The sequence below is a fragment of the Microcaecilia unicolor genome, chromosome 5 (assembly GCF_901765095.1).
Source record: "Microcaecilia unicolor chromosome 5, aMicUni1.1, whole genome shotgun sequence".
NCBI classification, from domain to species: domain Eukaryota; kingdom Metazoa; phylum Chordata; class Amphibia; order Gymnophiona; family Siphonopidae; genus Microcaecilia; species Microcaecilia unicolor.
In genome coordinates, this window is record NC_044035.1 from 41,887,298 (window position 1) to 41,904,929 (window position 17,632).

General features: G+C 48.2%; 1 protein-coding gene across 1 annotated transcript in view; it reads left to right on the forward strand.

Annotated features, from left to right (window-relative positions):
- The window catches only part of ACTR1A (actin related protein 1A), a 62,986-nt gene that overhangs the window by 35,735 nt on the left and 9,619 nt on the right, over positions 1-17,632 (forward strand). Inside the window, exons 8-9 of the mRNA XM_030202832.1 lie at positions 2,321-2,495; positions 3,826-3,887. Of these exons, the coding sequence (XP_030058692.1) occupies positions 2,321-2,495; positions 3,826-3,887 (237 nt within the window). The remainder of the gene's footprint in view (positions 1-2,320; positions 2,496-3,825; positions 3,888-17,632) is intronic.

The window sequence follows — 17,632 nt, forward strand, 5'->3', positions numbered from 1 at the left end:
ACATCCTTTCACACCCATGGGGAGTCTTGAGTTCTCCGCCTTGCGGCGGATTTTCTCTAATAAAAATTTATTTGCCAGCCTCTGACAGCTTTAGTAGGTCCTGGATGTGGTCTAGTAGGTGGTGCAGTGCACTGTTGAGAAAAGGACCCAGATTCATATCTCACTCTACCTGCTACAGTTGTGGTGGAAACTGTGAGCTCTCCCAAACCCTAATGTACCCAAATATAGGTGCCCTCATAATCCATAAGGGCTATTGTAGTGCTGTACAGTTGGGGGCAGTGGGTTTTAGAGGGCTTAGCAGACAAGATAAGGGAGCAATGGTGTGACATGTGTACCTGGGAGCTTTTATATGAAGTCCACAGTAGTGCTCCCTTGGGTGCCTCATTGCTCTCCTGGGATGTCTGTGTAACCAGTCTGCTAAGAGTTGCTGGCTCCTCCTACATCCCAATGGCTTGATTTTCTACATTTTGCACTTGGACCTTTTTTTTTCAAAAATGAACCACATAGATAAACACACTGAACATAAAAACATGTTACATGTGGCCATTTTCAAAAAATATATATAGTTGTTTTTCGAAAATGGCCATATTTCCGATTCGGATTTGAGACATGTAGCGCAAATCATCCAAAGTCCAACTTAGACATCATATCAAAAATGCCCCTCCAAGTATATTTTTATAGTGGACATCAGAATTACATTAGTCAGAAACAAGATTGCCCTGATTGTTAAATGTTATTATTATTGTAAATTAACTGATAAGATTAAAATCACTTTTCTAATCTTCAATCTTCATGTAAAGACAGCCCCACTCACGCAATCAGAGTAGAATTTTATCTAATGCATTTTTTCCAGATGTCCTGAATAGCAGTCATTTGCAAAGTCTTTGCTGTAGGTAGAGTATTGATTCAGAGGCTAAAATTACCAATGAAATAAATGAAGTTTTATGAAATTGATTTAAATGAATGTTCAAGTTCATTCTTGATATACTGCATTATAAGTATATATCATCTGATCAGTTCACAATAACAAGATAATATAAGAATGAACGGAACTACAAATAACAGGACAGAAAGAGGGAGAGAGGAAAAAAAAAACACATACACCACATTTCAAATAGCTGTAATTGCAGACCCAATGAGCGGCCACAGGCACCCAGATTCCCACAACATGGGATGAAACAGGCGTCAAGGGGCGGTGGTTCGGTCCCAGGCCACAGGCATCCAGATTCCCACAACATGGGATGAAACAGGCGTCAAGGGGCGGTGGTTCGGTCCCAGGCCACAGGCACCCGGATTCCCACAACATGGGATGAAACAGGCGTCAAGGCGGCGGTTGGGTCCCAAAAGCTTTCTTAAACAGGAATGTCATTAGGCCGGATTTGAATCTATCGAGACTAGTTTCGAGACAAAGATGCTGTGGAAGTGAGTTCCACAGCTGTGGGCCGTTCACATCAAAGATCCTGCAATGAGTAAATGCGAAACGAATATGCTTGATTTACAAATTAGACTTAGGGTATTTGTGTCTACTGATACACAGTAAATACCTTCTATATTAGAGACAGCCAACCTATTGTATTTCTACAGAGTATTAATAATTTACAGTTTCGGAGAGTGTAGTAATATGTCTTTCATAGTATTTATGAATATTAGATGACAGAGAAACAATATATTGTCGTAGATAAGGACCATGTGATCCATCAATCGTGCTCAGTAAATGAACATTTTTCCAAAGTCCAGCTAATCAGCTAGACTTGAAACTAATTTGCGTAACTAGGACTATTGATAGCTACGTTTCGCTTTATTTTCCTGCTGAGAGCAAACATAAATTAGAGAATTACACCGCCGTATTAATCCTTGTTAAGAACATAATAAAATTTATGACCATACAGTTATTTATTGACATTATTGAATACAAATATTCAACTTCCCTACGGGAGTAATTCCTTTGATAAATCGGTCGAGCTGGCGCTGGAACGGCGTATGGGGGAAGTCCTTGATAAAGCCTAATGGAGAAACATGCGTGTCAGACAGCGTAATGCCCCCGGTCCAAAAATATTGAAGATAAGTACGTTGAACAAATTAATATAAAAGTATTTATGCTGATGAAGACATTATTGCTGTTAGTATTGCCCCAAAATTATTGTGGGACAATTATGCACTACTGAGGCAAGAGTTTAATAATTATTTTTGACAATTGTGAAGTTTTTGGAAAATTTTGATGATTGAAGTGGTGGAGAAAATCTGGGATTGATAAAGTGGATGTGATTTTGATGTGTGGTCCCTAGCAAGAAATATTTATAATACTTGTGTTTTTATACAGGTTGGGCCAGCACGCTTCCGGGCTCCTGAACTGCTCTTCAGGCCAGACCTAATTGGGGAAGAGTGTGAGGGAATTCACGAGGTGTTAGTATTTGCCATTCAGAAATCAGATATGGACCTCAGACGAACATTATTCTCTAATATTGTGCTGTCAGGAGGATCAACTCTTTTTAAAGGTTTCTTTTTTTTAATCTCTGTTAACTTTTTAGTCAGCCTTAGAGATTTAATATTCACTGTGTTTTATTTTTTCTAATCACTGTGTCTTTTCAGTCTATTTAATGTTTGTCACTGCTTAGTATGTGGTGGTAAGATTCTTTTATTTTCTTCACAAAGATAAGTTATGAAAGATGGAAGGGATTCTATTCACAGATCAAAAGGTGGAAAGAGTCTAAGAAAACACAGAGACGGGGACAATTGGGCAAAGGAGAAGAGCAAATCTTTCTAAATGTTGTAACCAGTAAATTATTGGGATTGGATGCTTGATAAATCCATTACCACATCCTCAAGATGCTCTCACTTTTTTATAAAAATCACAGTTTTACACCTTATAGACAGGAAGTCATAGATCCCATACATGAGATTTTTTTTTTTTTTTTGTTACATTTGTACCCCGCACTTTCCCACTCATGGCAGGCTCAATGCGGCTTACATGGGGCAATGGAGGGTTAAGTGACTTGCCCAGAGTCACAAGGAGCTGCCTGTGCCTGAAGTGGGAATCGAACTCAGTTCCTCAGGACCAAAGTCCACCACCCTAACCACTAGGCCACTCCTCCACTCTAATTTCAGTTGCCTACATACATCTGTATTCATAGCAAGAAAAAGGAAAATTAAGACACTGAAGACAAACATTCAAGACATTGCAGATCTTTTCAGAAGCAGTTTATTGGTGCGAGAAACTAAATGTCATTTTTCTTATCTCTCCAGACCCTTCCCAAAGACTGTGTATTTCTCAGTCTCGTAGCAAATGGTAGGTGAGTACCTGTTCAGTCCTGCTCTGGTTAGGCCTTTTTTGGGTGTGCTGGTTTGGCCTCATGGTTTAAAAAAAAAAAAGAAATCTGGCTTCAGGAAGAAAATAAAAATAAGAGAACAGAATGCATGTTTTAGGGGCTTGACTAGTCTTGGTCTCTGTGCCCCAGAAGTTCTGGGTTCCTCCCCCATCCCCAACCCCACCCTCTCTTTGGAGTTGTCCTTGTGCCTCGGCCCCCCCTTCTGTGCCAGATGGGGTTCCTTGAGTGTCCCCCGGGAAAAGAACATACCAATCAGCAGTCCAACAAAAAAACAAATAAGCAAAGAAAATGAAAGAAGAAAAACAATGCAGATATCTGGACAGTGTGGGCTCAGCTCCGGACAGTTCAGAAGGGCTGAGGGGAGGACTTACTGACAATGCTGGGAGACTGAGAAATATATATTTATTGGGAATGGTCTGGAGAGACTCAAGAAAACAAAATTAGCAGGTAAGATCTCATTTCTCCTTAACATTCAGTGGTTACTTCCTTTCTTTTGCAGGTTTTGGTGATAGACTTTTGAATGAAGTGAAGAAACTAGCGCCAAAAGATGTAAAAATAAGGGTATGGAGCTTTCTTAAAGGATTTTTGGCATGTGTTTTCAATGATTATTGTGACAGCAGTGTATATATATGAAACATAACTAAAAGGAGACTCTATTTGAGGGAGGCCTTTGCTAGGTTCTAGAGAGGCTAGTGGTAAATAGTATACATGTTGAAGGGACAGTTTTTACATTGAGTGGTGGGGCCTGCATGTGCATTTTCAAAGGAAACCCATAAGGGGTTACCCTTTTACAATCTGGTTGGAGGGGGACACTGGGTTTAGCAAAGCTGTGGAACATCCATCCAGACTTTCCAGAATGAAAGCTCCCTGCACATTTTACTCCCCTGACTTCTGTTTGCCTTAGACACACTCCCTTTCCAACACTGGTAATTTTGTCCATAAAGATAAATGGGCAGTCTTCAGTGGGGCTTTTCCAATTTACCCGCAGTAAAAGCTTTGAACATTGGTCCCACAGGGTACCCAAATGTATCTGTTGCTGAGGGGGAGAAAGGGTAAGTTGACATTACCAGTTGTAGCTAGAGAGTATAAATGTAGCAGGTTTTGAGGATAAAGATTAGCCTTGGAGATGCTACTCAGGTTTAGACTCCTATTTACCTTTACATTCTGCCATGTTTAACAGAAACACATGTGGCCAAATTTCATAGAGAATGTAAGTGATATTAATTGAACACCAGTGCACTTCAAGGAAGGTCCCTTAAAAAAAACCTGCATCACTTTGTTCACATTTGGGGATTGGGGTTAGGGGCTGCTAATAGGTCCAGGACATCAGAAGCAAGTAGAGACAGTTTTTATTTCTTTTTAATATCCCAAGTTACAGTAAAAAAAAAAGTTTACCACAATATAGCATCACAATGATAATTACTTTAAAAAATTTCCCCCCACCAAATACACACTAAAACCCATAAGTATTAACCTACCTGGGCCATTTATTGTCTTCCTGTGCACCCAATGTTCTGATTTGCTTTTTTAACTCAGTTACCACATCAGTGGCCTATTGCAGTGGTTCCCAAATCTGGTCCTGGAGGCACCCTAGCAAGTCAGGTTTTCAGGATACCCACAATGAATATTCATGAGAGAGATTTGCATGCACTAGATCCACTACATTCAAATCTCTTTCATAAATATTCATTGTGGGTATCCTGAAAACCTGACTTGCTGGGGTGCCTCCAGGACCAGCTTTGGGAACCAGTGGCCTAATGCCATCTTTACTGAGCCTCACTTTTACTCTTCTCTAGAACTCAAGGTAGTTTATTTATGTCTGAATTTCATAGGCAGACTAAACACACAGCAACAAGTGACAGCAGAGCATATAAAATTGGATTTGATGGATCAAGCCTAGGAACCTCCTGGTTGTAACAACTAGAATGCCTGGATGTCGAGTTCTTACTTCCCTAAGCTTAGCAACTGAAAATCCTATATACAGGTCCATGCATCCAATGTAACAATTGCAGAACTGGACCTCAAGTATCCTGTGCTTTTTGCCCATTTTGAGTTTATGGACACAAAGGCTGTGGTCTTGAATGAGCAGGCCTTAATTTCCAAACGATCTCCTCTTTCTGATCAGAGTGTACTGTTAATCTGAAAATAAATCTAAGCAAATATTTGCCAGTGAAAGTTAGAGTTTATTAGACTGCCAGGGTAAACAACAAAGAGAGAGAAAATACAGAGTGCACAAGTTTTTTATATTAATTATTAAGATTTTATATACTGCCTGGCTTAATCTGATCACAGCGGTTAAGAAATATGTAACAATACAAATTATAATAAAAGAAAAGAACTCCATATAATATAAAAGACCTATTGCAATCATTCAAGACCACCATTCTCATATATAGCAACATCCTCTTTAACAAGAGTAGCGTTTTCACCATTGCACTATCCTCAGTAGATCATTACTTCCTCTTCATCAACTTTTAAGCATGAACTTAAACTTCTTTAAACTGGTTTCAGAATGTATACTTTGGTATTTTGTTCTTCTATAAATATGGCGCCAAACATGAGAAAGCTCTCTCTTATCCAGTCCCACCTTACTCTAGATCTAGGTGGAACCACCATCCTAAAATCCTGCATGGACCTAAGTACCCTACCTGGAATATATGGAATCTCTTAAGTTCTCCGAGGACAAGCAGGCTGCTTGTTCTCACGACTGGGTTGACGTCCGCGGCAGCCCCCACCAACCGGAAGAAGCTTCGCGGGACGGTCGGCACGCAGGCCACGCCCACCGCGCATGCGCGGCCGCCTTCCCGCCCGTGCGCGACCGCTCCCGCCAGTTACTTTTTTTCCGCGACTGAGAGAGTGGTGCGTTTGCCTCTCTCTCTGTTCAGCCGCCGGATTTTCGACCGCGTTTACACGGATCGTCGCTTGGACCGTTCGGTTCCCTCTGTTTTTGTTTGTATTGTTTAAAAAAAAAAAAAAAGAAATTTTTTGCGCGTGTGGAGCACGCGCTCCCCTTTTTCCCTCGCTTTCTAGCGGGGACGCCACGTTGCGGCCTAGTGGCCGCTCGGTCGGTTGATTTTTTCGTGGTGTGATTTTAGCCACCATTGCCGACTTTGACTTCGCCGACGCGATTTTTCCGTCGATGTCCTCGAAGGTCCCGAGTGGATTTAAGAAGTGTGGTCGCTGCGGCCGGCCGATCTCGCAGACCGACACCCACGCTTGGTGCCTCCAGTGCCTCGGGCCGGAGCACAATCTCAAGTCGTGCGCTTTGTGTCTCGGTCTCCGGAAACGGACTCAGGTTGCGAGGCAAGTTCTGCGGGACCGTCTTTTTGGAACTTGCGCCGGCCCCTCGACGTCGACCTCGACGGCATCGGTATCGAAGGCCGGTTCTTCGGTACCGGTATCGATGCCCGAGACATCGGCACCGATGGCATCGACCCCAGGAGAACAGGTCCCGTTGGCCCGCCGGTCCGCCGGTGAGAGTAGGGTTGAGAGGCCGCGTGGGCAGTCGGCCCCGGTCACTCCCTCAACCCGTGAGCCACGGGACCGAACCCTATCGGACCCGGTACCTCGAGACCGAGGGGGATCGACCTCCTCCTCCTCCATGCCCTCCGGCGCCGGTGACGTGCACCGGAAAAAAGATAAGAAGCGCCGTCACCGGGAGCCCTCGGTGCACCCTGAAGAGGAGTCGACGCCGAAGCGTCATCGCAGAGAGGAGAGATCTCCGTCGGTGGTGGAGGTACCGACGCGTCGGGGTTCCGGCACCTCGGGGCCGTCTCCTGGCCCCCAGCAGCTTCTGGCACCGACACCCTTACCGGCCCCACCGCCTTTCCCGGCAGCGGGCCTGGACGAGTGCCTCAGAGCCATCTTTCCGGGGATCCTGGAAGGGCTGATGCGCCAGGCAAGCACCCCCGACGCCGATGACTGTGGCGCCGGCGAGCTCTAGCCCGGCGCCGGGGCTGTCGACACCGCCGCCGCTTGCGGTGCCGGTCTCGACCGCCACGCAGGTGGAGTCCCCGTCGACGTCGATGGAGGGAGCTCCGTCCCCGCCGGCGCGGGAGTCCACCGCTCGACGACACCGAGACCTTGGTGCCTCGACGTCGAGCCGGGCCCGGTACCGGACTCAGCTACATGAGCTAATGTCCGATACCGAGGATGAGGACTCGTGGGGGGAAGAGGAGGACCCGAGATATTTCTCCTCAGAGGAGTCTACGGGCCTTCCCTCGGACCCCACGCCGTCACCGGAGAGGAAGCTCTCACCTCCTGAGAGTCTCTCCTTTGCCTCCTTTGTGAGGGATATGTCTATAAGCATTCCCTTTCCCGTGGTCTCTGTGGAAGAGCCGAGGGCCGAGATGCTCGAGGTCCTCGACTATCCATCACCACCTAGAGAGTCCTCCACGGTACCGCTGCACAATGTCCTGAAGGAGACGCTGCTTCGGAACTGGGTGCGACCACTAACTAACCCCACCATTCCCAAGAAAGCAGAGTCCCAGTACAGGATCCACTCTGACCCAGAGCTCATGCGGCCCCAGTTGCCCCATGACTCAGCGGTCGTGGATTCTGCTCTCAAGAGGGCACGGAGTTCGAGGGATACCGCCTCGGCGCCCCCGGGGCAGGAGTCTCGCACTCTGGACTCATTTGGGAGGAAGGCCTACCAATCCTCCATGCTCGTGACCCGCATCCAATCTTACCTGCTCTATATGAGCATCCACATGCGGACCAATGTGCAACAGCTGGCGGACCTGGTCGATAAGCTCCCGCCGGAGCAGTCCAGGCCTTATCAGGAGGTGGTCAGGCAGCTGAAGGCGTGCAGAAAGTTCCTGTCCAGGGGGATTTTTGACACCTGTGACGTGGCATCTCGTGCTGCGGCCCAAGGTATAGTGATGCGCAGGCTCTCATGGCTGCGCGCCTCTGACCTGGACAACCGCACCCAGCAGAGACTGGCTGACGTCCCTTGCCGGGGGGGATAATATTTTTGGCGAGAAGGTCGAGCAGATGGTTGACCAACTGCATCAGCGGGAAACCGCTCTCGACAAGCTCTCCCACCGGGCGCCTTCAGCACCCGCCCCCGCGGGCGGGCGTTTTTTCCCGGGCTCGGCAGGCTGCACCCTATTCTTTTGCGAAGCATAGGTACAACCAGCCGGCCCGAAGGCCTCGTCAGGCACAGGGACAGCCCCAGCGCGCTCGTTCCCGTCAACAGCGTGCGCCTAAGCAGCCCCCTGCGCCTCCACAGCAAAAGCCGGGGACGGGCTTTTGACTGGATCCATGGGAACATAGCCGCCCTACAAGTGTCCGTACCGGACGACCTGCCGGTCGGAGGGAGGTTAAAATTCTTTCACCAAAGGTGGCCTCTCATAACCTCCGACCAGTGGGTTCTCCAAATAGTGCGGTACGGATACGCCCTGAATTTGGCCTCCCTGCCTCCAAATTGTCCTCCGGGAGCTCAGTCTTTCAGCTCCCATCACAAGCAGGTACTTGCAGAGGAACTCTCCGCCCTTCTCAGCGCCAATGCGGTCGAGCCCGTACCACCCGGGCAGGAAGGGCAGGGATTCTATTCCAGGTACTTCCTTGTGGAAAAGAAAACAGGGGGGATGCGTCCCATCCTAGACCTGAGAGGCCTGAACAATTCCTGGTCAAAGAAAAGTTCAGGATGCTTTCCTTGGGCACCCTTCTGCCAATGATTCAGAAAAACGATTGGCTATGTTCCCTGGATTTAAAGGACGCATACACTCACATCCCGATACTGCCAGCTCACAGACAGTATCTCAGATTCCGCCTGGGCGCACGGCACTTTCAGTATTGTGTGCTGCCCTTTGGGCTCGCCTCTGCCCCACGAGTGTTTACAAAGTGCCTCGTGGTGGTAGCGGCCTACCTACGCAAGCTGGGAGTGCACGTGTTCCCATATCTCGACGATTGGCTGGTCAAGAACACCTCGGAGGCCGGAGCCCTCCGGTCCATGCAGTGCACTATTTAACTTCTGGAGCTGCTGGGGTTTGTGATAAATTACCCAAAGTCCCATCTCCAGCCAACTCAGTCTCTGGAATTCATAGGAGCGCTGCTGAATTCCCAGACGGCTCAGGCCTACCTTCCCGAAGCGAGGGCCACCAATCTCTTGGCCCTGGCTTCGCAGACCAGAGCGTCTCAGCAGATCACAGCTCGGCAGATGTTGAGACTTCTGGGTCATATGGCCTCCACAGTTCATGTGACTCCCATGGCTCGTCTTCACATGAGATCTGCTCAATGGACCCTAGCTTCCCAGTGGTTCCAAGCCACCGGGAATCTAGAGGATGTCATCCGCCTCTCCACCAGTTGCCGCGCTTCACTGCTCTGGTGGACCATACGGACCAATTTGACCCTGGGACGTCCATTCCAAATTCCGCAGCCCACGAAAGTGCTGACGACGGATGCATCTCGCCTGGGGTGGGGAGCCCATGTCGATGGGCTTCACACCCAGGGTCTGTGGTCCCTCCAGGAAAAGGATCTGCAGATCAACCTCCTGGAGCTCCGAGCGATCTGGAACGCACTGAAGGCTTTCAGAGATCGGCTGTCCTGCCAAATTATCCAAATTCGGACAGACAATCAGGTTGCAATGTATTACGTCAACAAGCAGGGGGTCACCGGATCTCGCCCCCTGTGTCAGGAAGCCGTCGGTATGTGGCGTTGGGCGTGTCGGTTCGGCATGCTTCTCCAAGCCACGTACCTGGCAGGCGTAAACAACAGTCTGGCCGACAGACTGAGCAGAGTCATGCAACCGCACGAGTGGTCGCTCCATTCCAGAGTGGTACGCAAGATCTTCCGAGAGTGGGGCACCCCCTCGATGGATCTTTTCGCCTCTCAGACCAACCACAAGCTGCCTCTGTTCTGTTCCAGACTTCAGACACACGGCAGGCTAGCGTCAGATGCCTTTCTCCTTCATTGGGGGACCGGCCTCCTGTATGCTTATCCTCCCATACCTTTGGTGGGGAAGACCTTACTGAAGCTCAAGCAAGACCGCGGCACCATGATTCTGATAGCGCCCTTTTGGCCCCGTCAGATCTGGTTCCCTCTTCTTCTGGAGTTGTCCTCCGAAGAACCGTGGAGATTGGAGTGTTTTCCGACTCTCATTTCGCAGAACGACGGAGCGTTGCTGCACCACAACCTTCAATCCCTGGCTCTCACGGCCTGGATGTTGAGGGCGTAGACTTCGCTGCGTTGGGTCTGTCTGAGGGTGTCTCCCGGGTCTTGCTTGCCTCTAGGAAGGATTCCACTAAAAAGAGTTACTTTTTCAAGTGGAGGAGGTTTGTCGTTTGGTGTGAGAGCAAGGCCCTAGAACCTCGTTCTTGCCCTGCACAGAACCTGCTTGAATACCTTCTGCACTTATCAGAGTCTGGCCTCAAGAGATTGCATTTCCTTCACTTACGCCCAGGCTGGGCTGGCTCTTGAGGGTCATGTCACGGCTCATAGTGTCAGAGCCATGGCAGCGTCGGTGGCCCACTTGAAGTCAGCCACTATTGAAGAGATCTGCAAGGCTGCGACGTGGTCATCTGTCCACACATTCACATCTCATTACTGCCTCCAGCAGGATACCCGACGCGACAGTCGGTTCGGGCAGTCGGTGTTGCAGAATCTGTTTGGGGTGTAAATCCAACTCCACCCTCCAGGACCCGAATTTATTCTGGTCAGGCTGCACTCTCAGTTAGTTGTTCTTCGTAGGTCAATTTCTGTTGTACCCTCGCCGTTGCGAGGTTCAATTGACCTGGGTTATTGTTTTGAGTGAGCCTGAGAGCTAGGGATACCCCAGTCGTGAGAACAAGCAGCCTGCTTGTCCTCGGAGAAAGGGTATGATACATACCTGTAGCAGTTGTTCTCCGAGGACAGCAGGCTGATTGTTCTCACCTACCCTCCCTCCTCCCCTTTGGAGTTGTGTGTTTCATATTTTATTGCTTGTCATTCAACTGGCGGGAGCGGTCGCGCACGGGCGGGAAGGCGGCCGCGCATGCGCGGTGGGCGTGGCCTGCGTGCCGACCGTCCCGCGAAGCTTCTTCCGGTTGGTGGGGGCTGCCGCGGACGTCAACCCAGTCGTGAGAACAATCAGCCTGCTGTCCTCGGAGAACAACTGCTACAGGTATGTATCATACCCTGTACTTAAATAAGGTTGTTGCAATTCATAAAAAGCCTTATGTGCTGATATAAGCACCTTAAAATAAGTGTATGCAACTGCAGTTCTCTCTCTAGTTAGACAGAGACTAGAATTCATTTTATAGCATGTTTAAATAACAAGGTTTCTATGGGCCTCACTGATTACATAAAAAGATTATCTTGTCTCTTTTCCCTGAACTCTGAGCAGGGAAACACACATTCTTTCTATCACGTATGTCATTACTTTCTACACCTCTTCCAACCTTGGCTAGGTGCACAGGCTGCTTCTGTTAACACACAGCACATAGAAAATGTATTTCTTTTACATTTAACCCCTTGAGACAGCTGTGAATTCTGAAGTCTGTATTCATATTTATAGTATTTATTATAAAAGCATTTACAGATGTGTGTCTCTAAGGGTTGAGATGAAGCCAGCATAGGGTGTCTGCTTGTAACTTCATATGCACCCCCTTCATATGTTTATAAGATCTGTTTTTTGGTCCTCCAACCTGTATTATACCATTCTACCTTCCTAGTGAAGGTTGATAGAGCTGGTCGCTATGCTTCTGACATACCAGCTGCACTCTGCTTAAACTACTTATTTGTAAGTATTAACATATGTGCAGAGCAAAAGGAAAAGCACCCAAGCAATGGGTTGGTTTATTTTCAATTTTTTTGCTGCTTTCTTAGAACAAGCCCAAAACATCTTTTGGCATCACAATAAAATAATACGTTAATCGATACATTAAAAATATGTATTTACTTGCCTCCCATTTATCAATTTCTAGTCAGATTGCAATAAAATAATTCATATATTCTTATGTAGAAATATTCAATAATACATCTTAAAATAAATTTCAAATAATTAAAAAGAAAATACACACCGATGGAAAAATTCTATACATCAGCATTGAACGGTATTCTATAATGGGCGTAGTGGGATTGGCGCCCTTTTATAGAATAGCACATAGTGCTGGGATTCATGCTCAACTTTAGCACAAGAAGTTAAACCAACTGAAACCAGGTGTAAATCCCGGTGCACAAGTTGGGTGCAGATCCCTTGAACTCTATAACACTGCATGCATTTCAAGGGAATGCCCCTGACCCTCTCATAGCCGTGCCCCCTTTGCAGATCCACATGGGACACTTACAAACTGTTCTATAAAGGGCGTATAAGTGTGTTTCTCTGAGGACAAGCAGACATGATATTCTCTCACGTGGGTGACGTCTGTGGAGCCCAGTGCAGACACTGCCAAATGTACTGTCACTTTAAATCTTTGAGGCAGTGCCCCCACCTTGCATGCACAGGTTCCTTCCTGCCCTTCGCTCAAGCGCGGGACCAGCAAAGAGGTTTTTTGGGTTCTTTTTTTTTCCATCTCTCCCCAGGGCATCAAACTTTGCCTTTTTGGTGCCTTTCCTTTTTCATGCTATTTTTTCTTCATGTTCTTCTTTTTCAGTATTAATTTGTGAAGTTTAGTCTTTTTTTTTAATTATTTTTCAATTTTCAGCCTTTTGGGCCTCTGAGCCCATCTTTTGCTCGGCATCTACCATTTTCGGGTTTGCGACTACTCGATGTTATGATCCTACTGGGATAGGCAGGGGAGTGACTGGGACTTGCTCCTGATTGGCCATGTCAGGGATTGGGCTGACATCTGAGGCAGATCTCAGACCCTATTTAAACATACCTCTCCCTACATTGGACACTCTAGTGTTTTCTCTAGCAGCTGTGTGCTTTCTTTGTCCTGCTTGCCTGTGCGTGTGGCACAGGGTATATTCTCTGTAGTTTGCTTGCCTTTTCCCCTTGTCTGTGTTTGTTCTGTGTGTCGGTAGAAGCCAGCCTCTTTCCTGATTACTTTACTTCTGTGCAGCTGTGTCTTATGTCTCTCTGCCTGCCTTGCCTTTCCCTGCCTGGCTGTGTGTGCTGACTGAGTCCGTGGTAAGACCGTTCTTTCTTTGTTTAGAGTTCCCTTTAGCCTGCTTTAACCCTTTGGGTGCAGTGTTTGTTATTTGGCTCTTGTGAGCAGTGCTCCTTTTCTGACTTGTGTATTTAGAAACAGCCTTTCCCTTTAGTCTGCTTTAACCCTTTGTGTGCAGTGTTTATTTGGCTCTTGTGAGCACTGTTCCTTTTCTGACTTGTATATTTAGAAGCAGCCTTTCTCTTTTGCCTGCTTTTACCCTTTGTCTGCAGTGTCTGTTATTTGGCTGTGGTGAGCACTGTTCCTTTTCTGCCTTGTGTATTCTGAAACAGTCCCTCTCTTCAGTCTGGTTTATCCTTTCCCTGCTGTATCTGTTGAGCTCTGCTTCTGTTTGTCCTGTGAGTCAGTAGCAGTCTCGCTCCGACTCAGCCTTACCCCTTTACCTTATGTTGGGGACTGCCTTCTGCTACTCGGGTTACTGTGTAGCCTTTTCTCTTGAGTTCTCTTCCTTTGGTTATTATCTGTTTGGTCTGACGTCCTTCCCTTTGTGTTGGTGCCTAGCGCAGTATGCGCTGCCCGAGTGCCAGTCCCTTCCGGGAACTCTCGTTGATCTTTCCCCTTCCCTTATGTATGACTGGATTCCGGTTCGGCCTTGCGGCCTGTACGCTTGGATGCTGTACAAGTGGGTGCCCGTTCAGCCTTGCGGGCCCGTATGAGTGGTCTATTTCCCTTTTCTGGTGGTGCTTGCTGGTTTCCCTGAGTGTGCTGGGCTTCGTGGCCCTTGTTACTGTGTAGCGTCTGTTTGGTCCACCCTAGGCCTCAGCCTAGGTACAAAGGCTCACGATCAACCTAAAACTCGAGATCCCCGGACCATTTAGCCTTTTGACCTTGCATCAGCAGTTTTTCCCTCCATGTCAACAAGGCTGCTGAGTGGCTTCAAAAAGTGTACTCGATACAATAAGGACTATTTCAGGCTGGTGTGTTCAGTGCTTAGGTCCAGAGCAATGGGACATACAGTGTAGCCTCTGCCTGCTCATTCAAATGAGGACCTTTAAAGCTTGCAGAGTCCATCGTGAAAAGCCTTTTGGTTCTGCATCAAGCATGGCAGGGGATTCGGCACGCGGAACTTGCATCAACATCGGGTGCATTGACATAACATCTAGAGGGTCCGACATCGGTACCACGACAATGTAAGGATTCAATGTCCTCATCGTTGGTGCTGTGTGCATCAAGGGACCGGCAGCATAAAAAGCCTAAGAAGTATCACCATTGTTATCCCTCCAGGCATGCTTCCCAACACCTCCCCTGCATCGACATCCTCAATGCATGTAAAGTGTCCATACTCTCCTCTCTAGCTTATTTCTCATCAAAAGCCTTTGAGGTCTTCAAGTTCTCCTATGCCTGCACAAGCTATTACTGAGGCTGTGTCCATTCCACTTTCTCAACTGGTATTGACACCTACTGTACAGGAAAAATCTTGGCTGTGCTCAAGGAGGAGCTTTCAGAGCTACTGCATTTGCAGTCTATACAGGCGTACAGAGTGCTTGTGCCAGCCTCAGCCCAGCCCGTCAAATCTTCAGAGAGACAGTCATGGGAGAGGTTCCCGCACACCAGCTTGGTACTGACCGTTGGGGGCGGCACGAACCCGATTGAAGCATGCGTCGACATCAGCAGAGGAACCTTCTCAAAACTTGGAGACTCATCTGCCTTGATGCACCTCAATGCAGAGCCAACACTCTGTTCCACATCCCTCCCATGAACAATACTTTGAAGAGTCAGACTCGTACCTCTCCTGGGAGACAGATCAGGACCCACAGGACCTCTCAGCTGAGGAGTCCTATGGTATGAAAGACATAGGTCTCCTCCAGAAAGTATATCCTCGATACTGCTCAGGGCTGTGCCTTCCTTCCTCAACCAAAAGCAAACAATGTACTGACTCTTGCCACTCAGGTGTTCAAATCTACCCAAATATATACTCATCAGATGCTCCACCTACTTTGTCACATGGCTTCAGCTGTCCATGTAACACTGTTGGCTTGACTCCACTTCCGAATTCCTTGGTGGATGCTCTCTTCTCGGGGCCCAAGCCATGGGATTGCTCTTCGCTCAAATTTCAGTCTCTTCACAACTATGCCACTTTCTACAGTGGTGGATTGTATCCCAGAATCTCACCCGGGGTCTTCCATTTCAGCCCCCTCCACATCACAAGGCTCTCACCACAGATGCTTCCCTGGTGGACAGTCTCCACACACAAGGCTCTTGGTCTCCACAGTAGAAGCCACATCATATCAATCTCCTGGAATTGCAGGCAGTCTATAACTCTCTCAAGACTTTCCAAGACCGCATTCTTGATCAGATAATACTCTTTGCACAGACAACCAGGTTGCAGTGGATTACCACCTTTGTTGGTAAGCCATACAGATATGGACTTGGGCAGCTTCTCGAAACATCTCTGTAAGAGCTGTTTATCTAGCCGGCAAGCAAAATGCTATGGCAGACAAATTGAGCAGAGTCCTTCAACCTCACGAATAATGGTCACTCAGCATCTCTGTGGTTCATTGAATATTCCAGCAGTGGGAGACCCCAGCAATAGACTTGTTTGCTTCTCCTCAGAACAAGAAGTTTCCCCGCTTTTGTTCTAGGATATACTGTATGCTCCCAATCTTACAGCCCCGGGTGCCTTTTTGCAAAACTGAACACAGTACTCCAGTCATGGCTGAACAATTACTTGTACAGGGGTATCAACACCACCTTTCTTATGCTTGTTATGCCTCTCTCTATGCAGCCTAGCATCCTTCTGGCTACGGCACCACTTTGTCACACTGTTTCATTGCCTTCAGATCCTCCAACATTATCACCCCAAGGCCCCTGCCATATATAATTAGCTAGTTTGATGTGCCTGTGTTGCAGTTTCTTATTTGATGGTAAATCTATTCAGAAATCTCTATATATAAAACACACCTCCAACGTTCTAATGAAGCCTCAAGCCAGAAACTTGAAGTGGCATAGATATCCAGTTTACCCATGAGTGTCTGCCCTGCCCTCGCGTCACAACGTAATGACGTCGAGGGCGGAGCACTGGCACGCGAGGGGCGAAACAGACAAGGCACAGGCGCGGAGTCGGAGCAACAAAAAAAAAAAGAGCGTCCCAACAAAACCAGCGTCGCGTCCTCTCACGTCGCTGCGCACTGCGCTGCTCCGGAGTTCTTCTCCAGGGGCAGTAACGTCAAAGGTGAGAAGAGGAGCGGATGCACAGCTGACAAACGATGGCTGGCTGCAGGGCCCCGCTTCCTTTTTTTAAACTATTTTTAAAGGTACAATTTGATTTTTTTCCTTTTTGTATTGGACGGAGGGGATGGGGGAGCGGCGCTCAGCTGATGTAGGACGGGGGGGGGAGACCGACGGCGACCTGTTTGGGGGGGTGGAGGGTGGAGCAGTGGGTGGTGCGACCTTGGGGGGGGGGGAGGGTGGAGCACTGGCTGGTGCCACCTCGGGGGGGTGGGTAGAGGGGGGGAGCGGTGGCAACATGTGGAGGGTGGTGTGGTGGCAACGGGGGGAGGGGCAGCGACTTGGGGGGGCGTGGCGGAGGGCGGATACTGCGCCTCCAACGTTCCAATGAGACGTCATCTGTCGTCCTGAGGCCAGAGGGGAGGAGGGTTCAGAGTCCTGAGAGGGGGGGAGGGAGACGGAAGGGGGAGGGGTCCTGAGACCAGAGGGGGAAAGGGGGGGTCCTGAGACCTGAGAGGAGGGGGAGGGGGAAAAGAAGGGGGGAGGGGGTCCTGCGACCACACAGAGGGGGGGGTAGATATCTCTGGCACATACACAGTGTCTCTCTCACTCTCATATACTGTCCACCACACACTCTATGTCTCACACTGTGTCACATTCACATACTCCCACACACTCTCATTCTCACACACACACTCTCTCACAGACACACTCGCACCCACACTCACTCTCTCTCTGTCACACACACACACATTCACTCTCTCTCTCTCACACAGTCACTCTCACACACACTCTCTCAAACATACACACTCAGAGGCACACCTTGCTAGCGCCCGTTTCATTTGTATCAGAAACGGGCCTTGTTTACTAGTGCTATAATATTATATGGATGTTTTTCGGCTGGTCTCCTCAGTTCTCTGTGAACTCTTAATCTGCAGTGGCTCAAGCTCCTCCACTGTTCTCTAGCTTGTTCAATAAATCCCCTCACATCTTTTACCACTGCTATACAGTCACTGTAGCGCTCACCTTCCAGAACACCACATAAGT